We start from the raw sequence: 21828 nt of genomic DNA, 5'->3' as shown, positions 1-21828 counted from the left end.
TCCCAGCACTCCCTTGGAGAGATTGGGGGTGGAGACAGAAAAATCACTGGACACTCACTGGCCAGCTAGCCTAGGCTATGTGCAATGAACAACAAGGAGACCTTATTCCTATAAAGACTATTATTAGAACAGCACTAGAGAGTCTTCTCTATCCTCCACAGGTGTGCCATGGCACCAACATGCCTACACTCCTTTATGCACACAAAAGTGCACACATAGGGGACATTTTTAGGACCCCAAATAAAAACCTTGCAAACATACATTTTGCATTTGAAACATTTATTTTAGATGACAGAAGAAAGGTTCTGTCTTTCAAAAGAAATTTGTAATAATACTGCTGACTCACTTTTGAATGGTGGCTTCCCTGTGTGGGATTCCCCAGTGGAGACCTTTTGTACTCTCACCTGGAATACTCTGCAGGTTGACTTTACAGATAGCATATGGAGTCCTTCCTTGTTTATGTGCAGAATGTTTGGGGAGAGGCCAGAGGTTTCTTCCCCAAGGCCCTAGAAAGCATGAGGTGGTGGGGAAAGGCTTACCATTTCCTTCTTCAACCATTTGAATTTTACATCAGGAATGCCCTGGGTGTATCACACAGTAAGATTGCTTCCCCTTTCCAAATTCAAGCTCATTTTAAAATTTCCAGTCTATCACACATTAAGACTGCATCCCCTTCCCAAATTCAGACTCATTTTAAAATTTCCAGTCTTCACAACCTTTCCAGCCTCCTTCAGCACATTCACCTGCTTTTCCTGTGGGCTCCTGGAGTGGAGAATCGGACAGTGGTTGGTTTGTGAGGCCACAGTACATTTGCAACTGATAAACGCAATTGGGCATTAGGATGTGAATAATCTTTAGGGAGTACTCAGCAGAGAGGGAATTGCTTTCAATCAACTCACATGCCTCCACAGATTAGTCTCTTTCTCTACTAGGGCAAGGTAACAAGCATTCTCTCTTTGGCTTGCTAAGGATACACCGAGTCTCTAACAAAGAAACAAGACTCACTGGTGCACACTTATCCATGGCTTCAGGGAGTCCATATCAATGACTCACAGGCTCTTCTTTTAAGACATTAGGTGGGTTGGGGATTTAGCTCAGCTCAAAAAAAAAAAAAAAAAAAAAAAAAAAAAAAGACATTAGGTTTCTTCTTAAGCCCATTATCATCTCACTACCAAGAATTCCCTGTTGCAGTACCTTAAAAGTGTATCTGACCTCATCTCATCATTCTGCATGTTTCCAAAGGTCAACAGGGCTCTTGTGTTTTGATTTGGCTCAAGGAATATCTTTGGACTGTGAGAGGGCAAAGATCCCAGGAAATCAGTATGCATTTTCTCACCCTTGTCAGGCACCTCTCCCAAGACGAAACAGAACTCCCATGCTCTGACATCAAAGGTTCTAAACTTAGGAAACAGACTTTATGAAAAACTCAGAGGGCTGGGGATACAGCTCAGTGGTACAGCATTTGTCTGGCATGCGCAAGTCCCTGGGGTCAATCGCATCACCGTAAAATATAAATATAGATAAAAATATAAAGTGAGATTCGCAAGTCTTAATGGAGACTTTTCTAAAAAAGGACTCTGGGGAGAAGCTAGAGGACAATGATGAAAACCAAACAATCCAGAGCCACGGCTCTAGCTCTCAAGACCTTTTGCCATCATTGTGGAAAACCAACCAGACTTGAGTGCCATTGCTTCTCCTGACAGGAAATAATATTGAACAATGGTACAGCCAAAAAACAGTATGCCCAAAACCAAACGGGAAAAAGCCAAGTGCCTAGAGAACCAAGGTGCCCTTTATAACTTAAGGATGGCTGTGTCAGGGTGCCATAGCTCTTATCCATTTGACTTAGCTTTGAACTCGAGTAGATAGCTGTCAATTTGTTTGTGTGTGTATGTGTTGTACAGATTCCTCGGAGTCAAGTTCAAGTCTGTAACTTTCAAAGATTCAGTATTTAAGTCCTGCACCTTTGACGACGTGACCTCAGTCAACACCTACTTCAAGAACTGCACATTTATTGATACCCTGTTTGAGAACACAGGTAAGGTATGGCTCACACTACCTCCAGTGGCAGCAGGGAGCCTTCAAAGGGCCTCTGCCTTGGCAGAAATGTCATAATCATGTGACAATGGGGCAAGTGGAGATTAAAGTGTGAATGGACAATTTCCCCATATCAGGTTGAATCAAAAGCAAGCTGGTATTGTTTTGCTTTCTTGTATTTAATATGGAGGCTTACCCAAGTTCAAAGCTGACAAAATAAATAAATAGCCTTTGGGGGAGTACTTCTTAAAGCAAAGAATTGCCCTGAGGGTTTATTTGTTTTGATAATCTTAATTTCACAATCTGATTCTTGTTTAAGTAAGCCTGTCTAACTCTCCACTTCACAGAGGGAGCAGTATGTGGCTGTGCTCAGTAACTTAGAATGCTTTAACCCTGAGTGTGCAATGGAGTTTCAGAAACCTCCCAGAGAAGTAAAGGAAGCCGACAACACAGTCTGGGTCATCAGACACTCACAGTCTCAGACAGTTTTCACAGTATGTGAGGCTTAGAAAAGTTACGTGACTTGGTCACAATAAATGACCTAGTAACCCTACTAACAACTAATCTTGGAGCCCTGGTGTGTGTGACTGTACTGTCCACATTTTCCCATTCCCACATATTTGTCTAGAATCACATCCTGACCTTGAAGGAAGATGAGTGTCTGCCCTGTTAGCCATCCTGCCTTTCTGGCACTCAGTCAGGAGCCAGTTCTGACCCCACTCCAATGAGAAAGAGGCCAAGTGTTGTCTTCTAACCCATTTGACCTCAGAAGACCATCTGTTCTGAGGGAGCTGAAGGTAAACTTCTGACCAGCAAGGAAGATGATGGGTTGGACCTGAGCTCCTCTAGCAGAACCTAACACCATGTAGAACCCTTCTTGGTGAGATAAGTTCAACATTAACAACAACAAGATGCATAGAATAGATGCTGATGACTTCATGGGAGACTGGCCTTCATTCTGCTGTGACCTCATCTACATAGACTTTAAATTATAAATGCAGCTTCACCAACTCAAAGGGAGTCCTGTTCCTTCTGTGTGCCTCAGAGGCCCTAAAAATGACAATGACAAGGTCAACCTAGGTATAATTTAAAACAAATTGTTTTTATAATTGTATTATATAGAACCTGTTGCAATAATATAATTAGCAAAGGCCAGTCATCATAGGGAATCAAAATAACTGGAAATGTAAGTTATTTTAGTACCTTGTCCAACAAAGGAAGCCCTCCATGCTGCAGTTCCAGACTAGCTCTCATGCTCCAGCGAAGAAACACAAAAAGTCAAGTCAGCCCCAGCCATGGGATCCCCAAAGAATTGGCAGTCCTGTGATTCTCTTTTGAAGTCTCAGTGGGATTTCTGTTATTGTCCATATATGTCACTTGCACCTGACAAGAGCTTGATGGATTTTATTTGTTCTTGTTTCCATAGATTTTGAGCCATATAAGTTCATCGACAGTGAATTTCAAAACTGCATATTTCTTCACAACAAGACAGGATGCCAGATTACTTTTGACGATGACTATAGTGCCTACTGGATTTATTTTGTCAACTTTCTTGGGACCTTGGCAGTGTTACCAGGAAATATTGTGTCTGCTCTCCTGATGGACAGAATTGGGCGCTTAACAATGCTAGGTGTGTGCTTACTTTCACTGAAAGAAAAACAGCTGTCCCTGTGATCTAGAGAGAACCTGTTTTCCTACCTTGTTCCCTGTCCCTTAGAAATGCACACCCATAGGAAATCCCATAGAAAAATCTCTTAAAAATAAAAAGAAAGAAAGAAAAATAAATCCCTTAGGTCTTGCATTAGGACTGAACTGAAAATTGTGTCTAATTACATTTCATAAGAGCAATCTCCATGAGTTACAGACTGAAAAACTTACTATGTGTAGCTAATGTATATTTTTCCACTTAAGTAGATGACTAAGGGATGATGTGTATTTGTACATGACACATTCAAAAGGCATTTAGACCGCCTTCCAGACAGGTGGGTATACTTGAATTTAAGTTCCATAGAACCCAGTCTGCAGCTTCCCCATAGAACTGTCTTCTTGGGAGATATCTAAGACCCAAGGGCCCTCACTCTACCAAGATGACAGGAAACAATCTTTTGTCCTCTGTTGGCAGGTGGCTCCATGGTGCTCTCAGGGATCAGCTGTTTCTTCCTGTGGTTTGGCACCAGTGAATCCATGATGATAGGCATGCTGTGTCTGTACAATGGACTGACCATCTCAGCGTGGAATTCCCTTGATGTGGTCACAGTGGAACTGTACCCCACAGACCGGAGGTAGGCTGACATGGAACCACTGAAAGGTCATTACAGGGATAAGCAAACCATCCTTCCCAAGGCAGTGAAAATCCACAAAATACCCAGCTTATGAATTTGTAGGTTTTGCTTGTATCTTTTAGAAGGATTCTGAGCAGGAGTTAATAGAATAGTGAAGAAATGAAATTATGTCCATGATTTAACATGTTGGCTAACAATAGCAGGGAGCTGCAATGTCACAGTGAACATTAGGATTTAATAGCCTGTCTTGGCCTCCATTTGGGGTACTTATCAGTCCTGTGAGGGTCATTACCTTACATTTTCAGATACCTGTACTAGCAACTAACTATAAAGAGGTAGAAAGTGTCTCTTGATCTTTTTAGTCTGTTGGAAGAAAGCCTAATATATTGATAATTATAAAAAGGAGACTGGAGAGATGTCTTAATGGGTAAAGCACTTGCCATGCCAAGTATGAAGACCTAGACTCCACATAAATCTGAGCACAGTAGCACCCATCTGAAGTCCCAGTGTTGTAGTGGGAGGTAGGAACAGGAGAATCCCCCAGAAACTCAAAGATCAGCCAGCCTGGGGCATGCTACAGTGGACAACCAAAATACTTTCTCAAAGTGGAAAGAGGAAACACCACATGAGGTTGTCTTCTGACCTCCGCAGTATAATGTGGCTTACACATATTTGTGTACATACACACACACACACACACACACACACACACACACACACACACACTTTTGAAAGATTTATTTATATGTTATATGTGCATTGGTATTTTACTTGCATATATGTCTGTGAGCATGCCAGATCTCCTGGGAGTTACAGATTGTTGTGAAATGACAATGCAGGTGCTGGGAATTGAACCCCGGGTCCTCTGAAAGAGCAGCCAGTGCTCTTAACCACTTAGCTATCTATCCAGCACCACTCCACTCCCCCATTTCTTTAAGAAGAAGAAAAAGGTTGCAAGCCAGATGGTGGTGGCGCACGCCTTTAATCCCAGCACTCGGGAGGCAGAGGCAGGAGGTTCTCTGTGAGTTTGAGGCCAGCCTGGTCTACAAAGCGAGTTCCAGGACAGCCAGGACTGTTAACACAAAGAAACCCTGTCTCAAAAAAAAAAAAAAAAGTTGCTACTGGAATATTTACTCACACAATCCCCAATAGACATAGATACTTAGGGCATCATATCAGAAAGGGTTAGGTAGAACTTCAGCAGTTGAATAATTACATTAAAAGCATAGAAGTCACAATCCCCAAGAGACATGGATACTTAGGGCATCATATCAGAAAGGGTTAGGTAGAACTTCAGCAGTTGAATAATTACATTAAAAGCATAGAAGTCCTTAATGCAAGAAATCCACAGAGTCTGCTTAAAGGACAAAGGCATTTACTAAGAAAGGAAAACTCACAAAACAGAATGGAGGAATTGTCGCAGGGTCCTGGAAAATGTGAGGCACGGTCAATGTTGTTCTTCTCCAAGTCCTATGAGGAAGCGAAGAGAGATTGCACCCCTGCATCTCAGGCCTTAAGGGTAGCCAAGAGGCCATGCCCCAGGGACATGTACTTCAAGGTCATTGACAGGTAGAGCAGTTACCTACTGCATCTCTAGGGCTGCAATTCTGGGTCATAGAGCAGATATCCACTACAAGCCCTGTTTTGCCCTCTGGCATGAGCAGAAACGTATGCCCTGTGACATCTTTTCTTTCCTGCAAAATTCCCATGTTTTATTGCCATGGAAGTCCTCTGCACTGGAATATTATGTAGCCTTTGAGAAGAAAGGGAGCCCTCCTCCAAAAGGGCTACACAGAGGCATTTGAGCTCTTGATTTATTACTGATCCTGTCATCCCTCTGACTTCATTTTCTCAATTTATTGACCACCCCTAGGATATACCTGGTATATCCTGTACCAGGCAGACTCTCATATTTACTCCCCAGAAACATCTTTACATCTTTTCCTGACTTATAAGACCTGTATTGGTACCCATATGCCTAACTTCCTATAGAACACCCAAAACACACGAACTCAAGATACCTGCTTATCAAACATTCTCAGTCACATCACATTCTTAGTAAACTCTCCATCATGTTCTTAGGCTTTGAGAGGAACCATATACTCTGCATGCAGCATCCCCTTGACCCAGCCAACCTATGTTCACGCTCTATGTGTAGTGAATACACTGAGTTTCCCTTTGTCAGCATCTCATTTTGAGAACTGGACTCTCAAGACTGGGCATTGACTGATACATTCTAAATCATGCCCTCTATTAAAGCCAGGCTGTGGGAGCTTCCTTCCCATTTGTTTTACATTGTGAGTTTGGTGGAATTTTAGGTTAAATCAGCTGGTCACATAACTTATAGGAGGATGAGTGATGAGCATTCTCTTGGGGAGGGGCCCTGGCTTTGAAAAGGAAAAAAAAGAAAAACTCAAGAATTGGATAGGCCTTACCTCTGAGTAACATCAGGATGCCCCAATTCTGTGGCTGGAAAGGTGAAACATCAAGTAAAGAGAAGGTAAGCTCACTGTGTGTGTTCACTTGGGTCCTCCAGGAAGGGGTTGCAAGAACTGGGTAAGCCCTACATGATGTTTCCGCTCAGCAGAGGACAGGCACATGTCAGTTACATGGACATACAGTTACAGCGTGGTCTGGTTGGGTCACGGGAGGAAGGGACAAGGATGGTTGCTGTGTCAGGGAGGGTTTCTTTGAAGAGGAGTGTCTGAACTTGGACTTCAAGAATAGTAGGTTACAGGCACACAAGGAAGTGGGAAGAGCAGGGTAGCCTGAGAAATACCACCTGAAAAGCCCTGGAAGGAAGAAAACCAGCAAAGTTCAGCAGAAACTCAGTCATAGAGGCCAACCCAGTGATTGTTGGGTCCTGAGAGAGAGAGAGAGAGAGAGAGAGAGAGAGAGAGAGAGAGAGAGAGAGAATCAGACACGGGTTGAGAGTTCACGCTAATGTCCAGAGAGGAGGCAGGAATCTTACCTGCATTGTGCCCCAAGGAAGAAGATGTAACCTAGAGAAAATGTAGATGGGAAAAAGGAGAGAAGTAAGAATCCCACATGTTTATGGATACTCGGGGTCGGTTATATATTGGAATGAGGCCAAGGGGTTGTTATTTCTGTTTGCACAGTTGACTAGATGGTTGTGCCGCATTGAGGCAAGGACACTCTGGAGGAGCAGAACATTCCAACTGGAGTCAGGGAGATAATGAGTTCCATTTAGAGGAGGTTGAATTTTCATGTCTTCATGGAGCTGTCCAATGGGCATTTGAATATTTATGTCAGAAGCAAAGAGATGCCTCAGCTGGGATAGATCCCACTGACTAATGGATCCAACAGATGCTTAGGAAATGCATTTCATGTGCCAGAGTGGTCTCAGTCACTGGGACGCAGTAGTGGTCAGACAGCAAGCCTGGGCCTAATGGAGCCTACACTCTGGCTTGGAAAAGACAATCAATAAACTACTAGATAAGTAAAGTAGATGTAGCATATCATCAGTGGGTGCTGAGTGCTATAGAGAAAGACAAAACTACCCAGGGGCATTGAGGCCACTGGCATGCAGGAGGGGTGTGGTTTCGGTAGCAGGGTCCAGGGAGATGTAGATCCTATAAGGTGACATTTGAGTAGATACTTTGCAAGAGATCTTTCACATTAAGTAACAAGGCCCTAAGAGCATGAGGGGAGAGATCAGTTAGCAGAGGCACTGAACTGGGCATATCCACACTTCGCCTTTTCTTTTTAATCCCTCTTCTTGTCAAAACCGTAAACTTCTCTCACATCCTAAGTGTAGCCATGTGGCCTTGTGTGCTCTGGCACATTTTGCTTCTCTTGGCCAGCATGTCTTTCATCTCGCCGGTGGCTTTCTGCTGCCACCATGTGGCCATGGCAGAGTTCTGTTTGCACTTCCTATGTCCTTCAGCTTTTCCCTCCCTGGAGCTCCAGCTGGGGACCACATCTGGGAGGTGATGTAATCCAGGCTCCAGTCCCTGAGCAGGCCCGTCTTTGGAGTCTATATCCTTCCTGCAGTGGGTTCCTGCCGTTCCCTGGCCCCTGGCCTCCTCCTTTCTGGGCTCTCATGGGCGCACAGTGCAAATATGACCCCAGAAGAGGTTCGAAAGTAAAACCTTGGCAGCTCACACCTGCTACACTCTACTAGTCTTGATGGTCTAGTCAAGGTCTGTGGGATTTTTCTCATTCTCGGTGAGCTGACATCAAACCACTGACCAGAGTTAACCCCTCACTCCCTCCCTCCTCTCAGGCCTTCCAGTTCAGACAGATATTTTCATTTCCTTGCACAGCTGACCTGCAATCCTGACACTTACTGAGCATGGGTGTCTGTAGGGAGAGCACTCAGCCAGCCTGTGCCTCAATGGGCCCTTCTATTGCCCAGATTTCCGTTGTTACCACCATCATCTGCTGTTCTATAGTAGCTTTTTAATTTTTTTATTTTAAGATTTTGATATGAAGGACACTTTGAATTGCCTAACCAACCCACGTATTCCTGGTTGACTTTGCTCTGTGTACCATATCATCACATTATGTCTCTTTGCGTTTTTCCATACATTTACATTTAGCCATTGAGCAAACACAGTTGGATTCTTTTTGTCTCTGGCAGTTAAAAGTGGAGAGTGAGAGCTGAGCATGGTGGCCTGTATCTATAATCCCAGCACTGGGGAAACTGAGGCAGGAGGATTGGGATTGCAGATTTAGGCCAGCCTGGGCTACATAGAAAATTCCAGGCCAGCCTGAGCTATGCAGCATGACCCTGTCTCTGAAAAAAGAAGGGGAGCATAAGGGAAGGGGGGTTACCACAGCCCCACTACTACAGTGTAGTGTGAACAGATCCTGCTGGGTGTGAAAACAGGATGGATGAGAAACAGATGCAGGAAAACACTCATCCAGCCCGTTCTGGAGCTCTGGGGAAGTCACCTCCCTCTACTCCCGGTACTGAACAAGTCCATGCATGAAAGGGCCACAGGCATCATGATATAGTAACAGCACAGCCACCAGCTTGTTAGCTCATCAGGCATCCGAGTCCTTGTTAAAATATAGGATGCAGAGCATGTGTGCTACGGGACCTGGAGTCCCACCAAGAGTCCCATAATACTAGTTTGAGTTTGCTGGTCTCGGTATGCCTGATCGCCCACTGTGCTAAGGACAGGGCATTCTTTCCAATCAACTGCATGCCCTACTCATATCACCAATGAAAACCCATCCTCCCCCATGCCAGCTTCCAAAATGATACATCTACAATCATTGCCTGCCTGCTGACTCCTGATGAACTGCCTTTAAAGTTGGTGCTATATGTCAGTGAACCACACATCGAGCTCATGACAATGGGACATTAGGTTACTATTTACTGTTTACTATCTGACACTAACTGAAGAATGGGTTTCTTAAGAATGGGACTTCGTCTTCCTCATTTGCTGAATGAATGAGATGCACATCTTCAGCTGAGCATGGTGGCCCATATATCAGAGCTTAGAAGTCAAAGTGTGGGGTGAGGAGCACAAGTTCATGGCCAGTCTAGGTTACATAGACTCTGTCTTAGAAAAAACTCATACAAAAAGAGGAGGAAATGAGCTCTGTAAAATTTACCTGGGAATGGACTATTGCATTCCTCTAAACCTGAGGCCAAGGTTCCTCACCTCTGAAGTAAGCCACTCAGACCAGTTGTGTAGGCTCCTCTCCACTGACCCATAGTACCCCCCTTCCACTTCTGCCACCATAGTCCTTGGTCTCTGGATCTGAGGTTGTCAACTTCCTCCCTTACACAGCATTGCCTGCTGGAGACCTGTTCCTATTCCCTCTGCTGCACCAGTCATGTGGTCTTTGTTGGGGTTTCTATTGCTGTGAAGAGACACTATGACCACAGCAACTCTTAGCAAGGAAAACATGTAATTGGGAGGCTCGCTTACAGTTCAGAGGTTTCGCCATTATCCTCGTGGTGGGAAGCAAGGCTTCGTGGTGCTGGAGAGGTAGCTGAGAGGTCTACATCTGGCACAGGCAACAAGAAGTGGTCTGAGTCACCAGGCAGTAACTTGAGCATATATGAGACCTCAAAGCTTGCCTCCACAGTGACATACTTCCTCCAGTAAGACCACACTTACTCCAACAAGACCACCCTCTAGTAGTGCCACCCCTTTGGGGGTCATTTTCTTCCAAATCACCACATTCCACTCCCTGGCCCCCAAAGGCTTGTAGCCATATCATAATGCAAAAATACATTCAATCTAACTTTAAAAGTTCCCGTTGTCTGCAACAGTCTCAAACTTATTTAAAAGTCTGAAGTTCAAAGTCTCTTCTGAGATTCATGCAATCTCTTGACTGTAATCCCTTATAAAATAAAAATTTTAAAAAGCAGATCACCTACTTCCAACATATAATGGGATGGGATATACATTACTGTTCCAAAGCATAGGGAAGGGAGCATATTAAGAAAATATTGGATGAAAGCAAGACCAAAAACCAGCTGGGCAAACGCCAAACTCTGCATCTCCATGTCTGATGTCAAAATGCCCTTCAGATCTCCACCTTCTTTCATCTTTGTTGACTGCAGCACACTTCTTTCTCTTGGGCTGTTTCCACTTCCTGTTAGCAGCTCTACTCAGCACATATCCCTCGACTCTAGCATCTCCAATGTCTTGGGGTCTCCAAGGCAATCCAGGCTTCAACTTCACAGCTTCATGTAGTGGCCTCTCCAGGCCTCCATTCAGGGACACCCCTGGTGCATGCCTGGCCTTAGCAGCTTTTCTTAATCACAGAGGCAAATTCCATAACTCCTTTCTGCTATCTTTAGCTCTAAAGCCAGAACCACGTGGCCAAAGGTGCCAAGTTTTCTTGCTTGCTGGGGCTGGAACATGGCTCTCTTGTCCAATTACTTCTTCACCAGCTTTCTGTTCTTGAAATTTTCCTTCAATGCTTAAGCTTGGCTGTCCTGAAACTTGCTCTGTAGACCAGGCTGGCCTCAAACTCAGAGATCCACCAGCCTCTGCCTTCTGAGTGCTGGGATTAAAGGTATATGCCACCACACCTAGTGCTAAGCTTTTCTTTAATTCCTTTTCACAAGTTGGAAATTTAGCTAGCTAAGATCTTGCCCTGAGTTCACCCCCTCCCTTTATTCCATTTCTTAATCTGTTTATCTCCTTGAACACAGGACTTCACTCCATTCCACTTTCTGGTGATCCTCTTTTCCTCAAATTTTACATTTTTTTTGCTCATTTTTATTATAAATCCTCATTAAAGTCACTGCTAATAACCACCCAACAGAGTCTATACTAGGCTGTCTTGAAATTTCCTTTGCCGACTGAATTAATCCAAAACTCTTCACTTTAGCTTCAGGCAGACTCTTCAGATAGGAGCCACATTCTTCACCAAAATATCACAAGAATAATCTCTGGGCCACATATTTAATATTCTTCTTCTCTGAAGCCTCTTGAGCCAGATTCCTACAGTTCAAATCACACTCAGCACCATGGTCTTCCATGCTTCTACTAGGATGGCCCATTAAACAGGATTCAAAGCATTCAACTGCTTTTCCAATCCATTATCCTAAGGTCCATATTCCTTCAAACAAAAGCATGGCCAGGCCTATCACAGCAATACCTCACTGCTGGCACCAACTTCTGTCATAGGGTTTCTACTGCTATAATGAGAAACCATGACCACCACAACTCTTATAAAGGCAAACGTTCAATTGGGAAGGCTCCAAGTTCAGAGCTTTAGTCCATTATCCTCATGATGGGAAACAAGGCAGCATGCAAGCAGACATGGTGCTAGCTGAGAGTTCTACATCTGGCACATGTAACAGGAAGTGGTCTGAGTCACCAGGCAGTATCTTCAGCATATATGAGACCTCAAAGCCCGCCTCCACAGTGACACACTTCCTCCAACAAGGCCACTCCTCCTAAGAATGCCACTCCCTTTGGGGCCATTTTCTTCCAAACCACCACATATATGGCAGAAAGAAAGCCTGTTCAAAATCCAAGTGCAAGTCCTGTTAGAAATCAGCTGGACAACTGAGACAAGTCCTTTTGCCTTCCTGGGCCTCGATTTTCTCATCTGTGAATTGGACAGCAAATGAGATGCTGTGCTGAGTATTTCAGATGTTAACTTGACCCAATGATCTACAAGAGTAGTTATCCCTACCTCATTGGCAAAGGAGGAAACAAGACCTAGACATGAAAATAACTTGTCTAGGGTAACTTAGTCTCAGCCCCAAATGTAGGTCCCTGCCTTTTCAGGAGGTTTGAGGCACAGGTCTGGGGTCTGTGTTTAGGAAGCTTTCCTGGAGCCAGCCAGGGATGGCGGCACATGCCCGTAATCCTACTTAGAAGGCTGAGATTGGAGGGTTCCAAATTGGAGGACTGCCTGGGCTATAGAATGAGTTCAGGGCCAGTCTGGACAATTTAGTGATCAAAACATCAGCAGCAGCAACAACAAAACCCTCAAACAACAACAACAACCCAGAAATTCCAGGGTTGTTGGGCTACACAGCAGCATGAATGGTCTTGACCTCAGATGAACTCCCATTTGCTGCCCAACATTCTTGGTCGTTCTATTCTTCCTCAGCCTGGCCCAGGCCCACACTTTCTAACCAGGTTTATCAGATTCAGCGATAAGACACAAAGGCTCTCATTATTACGTAGGTTTCATGGTAATATTTTATTTCAGCAGGTGCAAGCAACAGGAAGCCCCTTGAGTGTAGGGAGTCTGAGTGTAGTGACTTTAGGGAGGAGATGGACAGCCACCTTGAGCCTAGGGAGTCTGCTCAGACCACAGCTTATGGGGAACATTGTTTTCCACCTGAGAGAATGAGGAAAGCAGGTTGGTGGAGGTTCGGGCTGACATGTAGCCTCATTCAGGAAGATACTGCCCTTGTCATTAAGACAAATATTCTCCATTAAATATCAGAAATCAGTGGAGAGACAAGTATGTAGTTCAGCAGCAGAGCCCATAACTCACATGTATGTTCAGTCCCCACCATTCACACAAAAACAAAGAACAAGCAACTGAACCCAGCCTTCTGACTTGAGAATACAGACTGATTATTTTCTCTGAAAGAAACAAGATGGTATTTTGGCATGAACAAACAAACAGCATCCAACTAATACCCATGGAAATGTCCAAAACTGCCCATTTGAATGCTTCAAAAATCGACTTCTAACACACTTGGAAGCATTCTGGAAATTGCTCATTCACCAAGTATCACAGGCATCCTCATTCCTTTGAGAAGGGCTCATGGGGAACAGCTGCAAGGACTGTGCAGCCCCCATTCAGATGTAGCTGGACTCTACGTCAGGAAATGCCCAGGGTTGCAGCAGGCAAGTGTGTGAGAGCAGTGGTGTGGGCAGAAGCCTCGATGAAGGAACCCTGAGGCGCTAGGAGAGAGGAGATGCTGAGTTAGGGAGAAGCTGGGCAGCGTGTGGTAAAATTAACTAGCTATGTTTGTTATGTGGGAAACAGACCGAACAGGGACAGGAGCCAGTGTGGTGGCTCATGGCTTGGACTCCTCAAACTCTGAAGCTGTGTCAGGATTGTTGCAGGACAGCCTGAGCTACAGAGAGAGACCCTGTCTCCAAACAGAGTGGGGAGGTTGGAAGGATCTGGTGGGGAGTGATCGGAGTACATTGTAGCACAGGCTACCCCAGGCCAAGAGGAACCCCTCCCTCTTAGTTCTCGTCCATCTCTCTCCTCTCTTCTGTCTCATAGACACAAGCTCCCAGTCTCCACTTCGCAGCATCCTCAACACTTTCCCTGGCTGCTCTGTACCGCCTGATGTTTCCTAGCAAACACAAAGCCTGCTTGTATTTGAGAGGGCCAATGGCAGGATCACTGGGGTTACCCCCCACTTTGGAAGCCTCACTTGCCAAAGGAGCAGTGAGAGAAATGACGGTTACATGTTACATGAAACATTCAAACACACCATGAGACAAAACCTGATACAAGTGATTTATGAAAAGAAAGCAAACTTGTATAAAAAGCTCTGTTTGTGATCAGTGGTGTGACTGAAAACAGGGCTGGAAGGGATTCGGAGAGGAAAACGATTTGTTGGCGGAGGGGAAATGCATGTTTTCTTTTGCAGTTACCTTTATTGTTTAACAGTACAGCCAAGTCAATTTCAAAATGCAAACATCCCTGGGAAAGCAACCATGTTCTCAGTCCTGGGCACATCTTGCGGTCATAGAGTTTCTGAAAAAATATCAATGCCTACACCTCAAGAGAGCAATAAAATCGAAACCCCTGTGGGTGTGTCCCTGTGCCATTGTTGTGGAGCATTGCTGTTTGTGTTTTGTTTTATGTTTTTGCTTTGAGACAGGACATCGCTTATGTAGCCCAGGCGACCCTGATCTTGCAGTTCTCCTGCCTCTGCTTCCCACGTGCTGGACTTATAGGCATATGCCACCATATCCAGGTGGTATTGCTGTTTGAAAAGCTCCCAGGCATGCTCAGTTTGAATGGTATCAGGCAGTGGCGTGTTTGTACCTGCCACATACCTTGGATCAGTCAGCTGGCCATCCTAACCCTAAGTTGGCAACCGCTGCATACAAAGGCAGGAAACATGAGCTTAGGGTTGGAGAGAGATAGCCTATTTGGCATTAAAGAAGTCTTTGGGGTGTGGTAAGGTGGACTGAGTAAGTTCCATGAGATAAGATAAATAAGTTGCGTGTGTGTGTGTGTGTGTGTGTGTGTGTGTGTGTGTGTGTATGACATACACACACACACGAGAGAGAGAGAGAGAGAGAGAGAGAGAGAGAGAGAGAGAGAGAGAGAGAGAGAGAAAGATCTGTCTATATGTTATCCTTCACCAGATCTCCAACTGTCCAGGTGAGCCTGGTCTTGTTCCCATGCATCCCTCCTGGGACATCTCCCCGATTTGAGCCTACCCCAAGTCAGACATTCCTCACCATCTGCCGGGGTCTCATGCTCACAGCATTCCTCATCCTTTGCACCTGGTGTGCAGGTTGTCACCATCTGTCCTCACCTGCTTCTGTGAACCACATAGGGCAGCGCTTGGCATGTCAGAGATGCTCGAGTGCTTGATGCCAGGCATGATGCTGCACATCTGTAATCTCAGCACTCAACAGTGGGAGCAGGAAGATGGAGAGTTCAAGGCTAGCCTGGTACATAAACAAATACAATTTAAAGGACACTTAGAGTGATTATTAAATTAATATAGGCCAGGCAGTGGTGGTGCATGCCTTTTATCCCAGCACTCGGGAGGCAGAGCCAGGCAGATCTCTGTGAGTTCAAGGCCAGCCTGGGCTACAGAGTGAGTTGCAGGAAAGGCACAAAGCTACACAGAGAAACCCTGTCTCGAAAAATCCAAAGAAAATTAATTAATTAATTAATTAATATAAATGCATAGGAGAATATGTACATAGATGTGTGTGTGCACTTAAGATAAATTTGCTTAACCAACACTCAAGGGTGTTTAGGCCAGTTAGCATTATAGTTTGTGAAATCAAACAGGTTCTGCGTGGAAAGAGCTCTTGCATTGACCTGGGAAACTGGCCTTTGTTCACAGTATTGTTTCTGAGACAAATGAAATCCGTGTGTGTTTTTAATAACCCATTTCCAGATGAATGTTTACATTGAAATGCAGGCTTGATTTAAGCACAGCCTGTACTTTTCCAGATGCCCCATGCTGAGTCTTGAGTATTCTTTTTATAACTTCTATGGATCACTTGACTAGGCCGACGGGAAAAATCTCCTTCCAGAAGCTCAGCCTAGAAGGCTTCCCTTTGCCCTTTTTGCAGGTGACATCTATGAACAGAGCGTGGGCTCCACTATCCCAGGCCTTTGCAAAGTCCATCGGTTGCTTTTTCCCTAATAATTTCATGAGTAGGTGGGGCAGGTATTCAGCACGTTAAAGCAAGGGCTAATCATGGTGCCTGACACATGCTAGGCATGGCCCCAAGTCCTGCAGATCTTCACTTTCTCCCTTTCATCCAAAACATAGGCAGCCCTCTGCACTAAAGTACAAAGAAAGGAGACGACTGTTAGGACAGTGCCAGTCTGTCTGGCTACACAGTGTAGTGCAGGTCCGTTGAAGAAAGAAGGCACTCCCAAGATGAAACTTTAAGGCCTATGTGGCAGCAGGAAGGTCCAACCTCTTCTGATGGACTGAACGCCAAACAACCATACCAAGGCGTATTTATTGAAAGTTACACAAAGTATTTCCTCATACCAAGGTCTCTAATCTTAATTCACATGTCTTACTGAAGGAGAGCATCACATGCCTCCGTGGCTCTAGTCCTTTATTATGTATCGTGTGCAGTGCAATACACAAAACTACAGGAGCCTCAGGTGTGCCTGAGGTGTCTTGTGACCAAAATCATGAGATGCCTGCAAAGCCCCTTCAGCAAAAACAATTCTACAGATCACGGGAAACAATCACTGTGTTCCACAAGGATTCTTCAAGGTCAGAGTACTTCTAAAAAAACAAAACAAAACAAAAACAGTTGTTTGTTCTAATGTCTACTCCACACAGTGATTTTGCTAAATTCTTACAACAGCAGTCTCTTTCCATCCACAATGGAGGCAGCGGTTATCTTTTCCCAACCTCCATTAAAACACAGAATGGGGCTGGAGAGATGGCTCATCAGTAAGGGCACCAACTGCTCTCCCAGGGGACCTGGGCTTGATTCCTAGTGCCCAACACCTGGCTTACAATGGTCTGTAACTCTAGTTCCAAAGGACTAGATGCCCTCTTCTGGCTTCCTTGGACACTGTATCCAAGTGTCCATACATATAAACATCCATACATATAAAATCATACAATAAAAGTTTAACTAAATGAGTCATAAAACAATGTAAATCAACTAGAACCCACTAAATTGTGGAATCCTCCAACGAACCAGCCACATTTCGCCTTGGGGGAGAGCACCTGGATAGAATGGGGAATGTGGTTAGTGTAGGGAAAGGATTTATGTGTTAAAGATGTGTCTAAGCAATAATAGAGAACAAAGTCTGGCAGCAGAGAAGTGCAGGGGGCAGAGCTTAGAGAGGCAGATTTCTCTCTCCCCTTTTGATGATTGCTGGGTAAGAGGAGGCAAGGAAATATCTTGGTCTGAAAAAGAATATGGGGCCCAGCCTTTTGCCGAGAAGTCAGGTGGAGCTCCACTGGCTCCATGTCCCTTGCCCTCAAGGGACTTTGTGAGCATGAAATGACAGGCAGAAGCCATGGCCTCACTTTAAGGAAAAGCAGAGACAAAATGAATGAAAGCTTAACTGTAGAGAAAGCAGATCACCCCTGGGAAGACTTGCTTTTAGTTTTTCTAACACAGCTGGGCCTCGGCTGCGTCGAGCATCACGCTCTCCAGCTGCAGATATTTGAAGGAATCATTTACGTACTCAGAGAAGGGCAGGCATGAGTTCTTGAATGCTGACACTGAATTTTCATCTGAAGCACTGCCTCAGCTTGGGAAAAGAAGATGGAGATGGTCAGGAAATAAGGATTTGATCATCTTCCTCAGAATCCTTGGGTACCAGATGCTCCCAATGCCAAAGTCATCCATGCTACCCAGACATTTCCAGAAGTCATCTGGTCCCCAGCTCCAGTTCCAGCGATGTGAGGAGAGAGACAGCCCTCCACATTTTATACCCTGTTCTAGGTCATAGCAGAGGGTCATGGCTTGGCAACATATGGTTACTCTAGCCTAGATGTAAATCCTGCATGAGTCATTCTGAAGCTTGGGTGTCCTAGACTTCATCATGTCAGGAGAATGTTTTCCTTTTCCTTATCAGCGACACACACACTCTAGCTGTTTTCCCCAGCAGGATGTACTTTATCTTAACACCAGACGATGAAGGTGACAGTTCATGACAGTTTGTCAGGCAAAGGACCAAGGAGTCCCGGGGCTTTGGAGGGGGCAGGATAAACAGGTGGCGCTCAGCAGATTTTTAGGGCAATAGAGCTATTATTCTGAGTGCTGCCATATTGTGTGGCAAATGTCACTATTTATTTGTTAATCCCTACAGGAGGACCAACGCCCAGAGTGAGTCTAGTGTTGATGGTGAGCATTCACTAATGATGGTGTTAGTTAATGTTAGTCTATCAAGGCACCTGGATAGAATGGGGACCCAGCTTCTGAAGGAACCCGGTTTGTATAGGATAAGGACTGGCATGTTAAAAATGTGTCTAAGCAATTGAGAACAAGGTCTGGCTGGAGAGCCGTGCAGAGGGCAGAGTTAGCAGAGAGGCAGCACACAATATTGTTCTTCCCTTTTGGTGAAACCCTTGCTCTCTCCACACCAGTGCTTTAGGTCAGGGGGAAATTGAGCACGTAGGGGTTCTCTCTACTTATTTGGGGTTTGTTTTTGTTCCTTGCTGCTCAGTTTTAGATGTGTGTGAGCTAGCAAACTCATTGGTAGAGTGTGTTAGCACCCAGCCCGGGCTCCTGAGCTCAGGGGTGAAGGGATGAGGGACACAGGTTCCTTTTCAGTGGAGTAGCAAGTGGCTGACTGCTTAGGAACCACAATATCTTTTTGGGGTTTTGAAAACACACAGTGCAGAAAATATCACTACTGTATGAGCTGTGATGAGTGGTTGTCAAAGGGAAGCCCACACCTACAGACTGAGAAATCAATCAGACACAAAATGTGTCCTCACGGCTTCATTCCACAGCGCGTAAGGTTCAGTGTCCTTTGTGAATTAGAAGAAAAAGTGCCCTAAAATTGCCGTACATTTAGTCTGCCTTTAATCCCCACCAGCACTCAGCGAGAGGCCAAAACACAGCGAACTGGTTGACTCTCAGAGGGAAACTCACACGCTCTCATAACATCAGTGGGAGATATAAAATCATGAGCAAAATTCAAGTTTCCTGACCAGGACACAGAAAACCACCCAATACATGAATACTAAATAAATGAAGGGGTTTTTTTTTCCAAAGAACATACATGCCAGGGCTGAGGGTAGAGCTCAGTGATTGACAGGACAAAACTTAGTGGGTCTAAGGCACTGGGTTCGATTCCCAGAGGGAGAAAAAAGGGAAAGAAGTGAGATGAGGAGGGGGGAGGGGAAGGAGCAGGATAAGAAGCAAGGGGAAGAGGGAAAACCTCACATGCCTGCATATCTTAGATGCTAACAGAAAACGGACAAGATCTTTAGGCCCACAATCTGATTCTCTGCAGCATTTCCTTAGATCTGTCTCCACAGAGAATTCTGATATGATAGTGTGTGTGTGTGTGTGTGTGTGACATGTAGAATATGTGCACGTGTTATGTTCGAATGGAGGACATTGGGTGTTGTCTTCTCTTATGATTCCCCTACTTTCTCTCTTTCCTCTTTTTTTTTTTTTTTTTAACTTTAGGACACCATTTGGGCAAGTCTGTCTGGCCAGAGAGTTCCCAGCAGCCTGCCTTCCTCTCTCTCTGCCCCCACTCCCTCCCCAACACTGGAGTTACAGGCATGCGAAGCCATGCTATTGTTACATGAACTCTAGGGGTTTGAATTCAGGCCATCTTGCTAACACAGTAAGCACATACTGAGCCATCACCCAGCCGGTGGTGGTACCACATTAGCTCACCATGGACCACTTTGCTCATTCCTAATGCTAGGCACTACTAATCTGAAAGTCGGGAGCCTGTAGGTTTCAGATTGCAAAGCACTTTGGGCTTCAAACTTCTGGATAAAAGGTATTCAACTAGGAATGTCTACACATGTATTCCAGACTCTAACCTGAAACAATTAAGGTCCCAAACATTCCAGATTAGGGATGCTCAAGCTGTATTTGTTTTCTTCCTGCTACCAAAAACAGTAGGGATGAAAGTCTGGCAGTTCACCTTCTTGGTACCTCAAAGAGAGGAGGACATGCCTCCATTATCCCTGAAAATTCTATTGACTTGTTTAAAAATCAAGCACATATACTGACCTGGTAGCAAATACCTATAATCCCAGTTCTCAAGATGCTGAGACAGGAGACTTACAAGTCCAGTGCTAACTGGTTCCCACAAGGTCTCTGATCTCAACATATATTTCATGGTAAGCCTGCCCACCTTAACACACATGAACATACACACCAGATGAATAAATGAAAAATAAATGAGTATAAAAAGTAAAATCTAGAATATCCATTTAGATAACTAATAAGAAGAAATTGGAGATAAAGATAAGTCTAAAGAAACCCATTGCCATATCATTGTATTTCATTCTGGAATAAAATTTGAATTTCCTTCTAAATACAGGTATCACTGAAACTATAGACACTTAATAAAACAAAATAACAAGTCACTTTCGTAAAGAGATGAGACCTTGCTAGATCACACAGTCCTACTTCCTGGGGCCTTTGCCGAGGACAAAGAAGGTGGCCCAAGCTGGGCAGTGGCGAGCGACTTCTATCCTGAGAGGATCTATATAGAGTGGTGTTGACTTTTACTTAGTAGAACCTTCCTTCCAACACCCAATGGGCCAAGACAGACCTTTTAAATTCCGTTCCGGAGTAAAAGTCAGTAGAGTAGTGAGAAAGACACACTACCCACAGCTGGCTTCTCTGCCTCCACATGTGCTGACAAGCATCTAATTATCTGCTCCGCTGACACACAGCACAATCTCCTTAAAGACCATTGGAAATGACTGCGTGGGACATGCGGGTCTAACGCTGGACTCCCCGCGTGTCGTTTTCTGAACCTTGCCCATGTTTCTTTCTCTTGCAGAGCCACGGGCTTCGGCTTCTTGAATGCGCTCTGTAAGGCTGCCGCGGTCCTGGGAAACCTGATATTTGGCTCCCTGGTCAGCATTACCAAAGCAATCCCCATCCTGCTGGCTTCCACCGTGCTCGTGTGTGGAGGACTCGTGGGGCTGCGCCTGCCGGACACACGAACCCAGGTTCTGATGTGAACGAAAGCCATCTCTTCCCACCGTGGGTCGGTCCCGCTGCTGCCTGACTCGAGGCTGCAGAGAGTTTGTGTATAGAAAGGCGGCCGGGTATCAGAACTAACTTTTGCTGTGACTTAAAGTGTAGCAGCGTATCGTCTTGCCCCTCCAATGTGACTTTGCACTGTTTTGTCTTTTCCGGGCGTTGTTGTCTCTTCCTAACCGTGATCCTCCTGCCTCCCCGTGCCCTGTGGAAGTGTTCCTAAAATGTCCCAGCCAGCCAGGCTTTCCTGGCGATTCTGTTCGCTAAAAAGTCGCTAAATAGACCCTGCCCCTGAGGCATCATTAACAGGAAGTTTAAGTTGGCATAATTGAGTTGGTGCTGAGGAAAGGGATTTTATTTTCTTCCTTCCTTCCTTCCTTCCTTCCTTCCTTCCTTCCTTCCTTCCTTCTTTCTTTCTTTCTTTCTTTCTTTCTTTCTTTTTCATTCAGAGTGAGATTTTCTGTTTACTTAGAAAAAAGAACACCCAGCCACTCTATTACAACAGGGTATTTCGAGAAAATTGTGTGACACCAAGCATGCCTGGGGCAGGGCTCTTTCAGGCAGGACAGGTTAAGGTGACTCTGTTAGCAAGAAAAATGTAAAGTCTGTCCCCAGTCATCAGAGAAAACCTGCTTGGAGCTGCAGAAGCCAGATTTTAGAGC

At 44.9% G+C, this 21828-nt stretch overlaps 1 protein-coding gene across 2 annotated transcripts in view; it reads left to right on the top strand.

Annotated features, from left to right (window-relative positions):
• The window catches only part of Sv2c (synaptic vesicle glycoprotein 2C), a 183415-nt gene extending 161852 nt beyond the window's left edge, over positions 1 to 21563 (top strand). For both annotated transcript variants that reach the window (XM_036206940.1, XM_036206941.1), the window contains exons 10-13: positions 1905 to 2038; positions 3464 to 3667; positions 4160 to 4319; positions 20964 to 21563. In XM_036206940.1, coding sequence (XP_036062833.1) covers positions 1905 to 2038; positions 3464 to 3667; positions 4160 to 4319; positions 20964 to 21147 — 682 coding nt within the window. In that variant the 3' untranslated portion in view covers positions 21148 to 21563. The remainder of the gene's footprint in view (positions 1 to 1904; positions 2039 to 3463; positions 3668 to 4159; positions 4320 to 20963) is intronic.
• Positions 21564 to 21828: the final 265 nt, after the last annotated feature.

This window comes from Onychomys torridus, chromosome 15, assembly GCF_903995425.1.
Source record: "Onychomys torridus chromosome 15, mOncTor1.1, whole genome shotgun sequence".
Lineage (NCBI taxonomy): Eukaryota > Metazoa > Chordata > Mammalia > Rodentia > Cricetidae > Onychomys > Onychomys torridus.
This window is presented reverse-complemented; position numbering and strand designations above follow the sequence as displayed.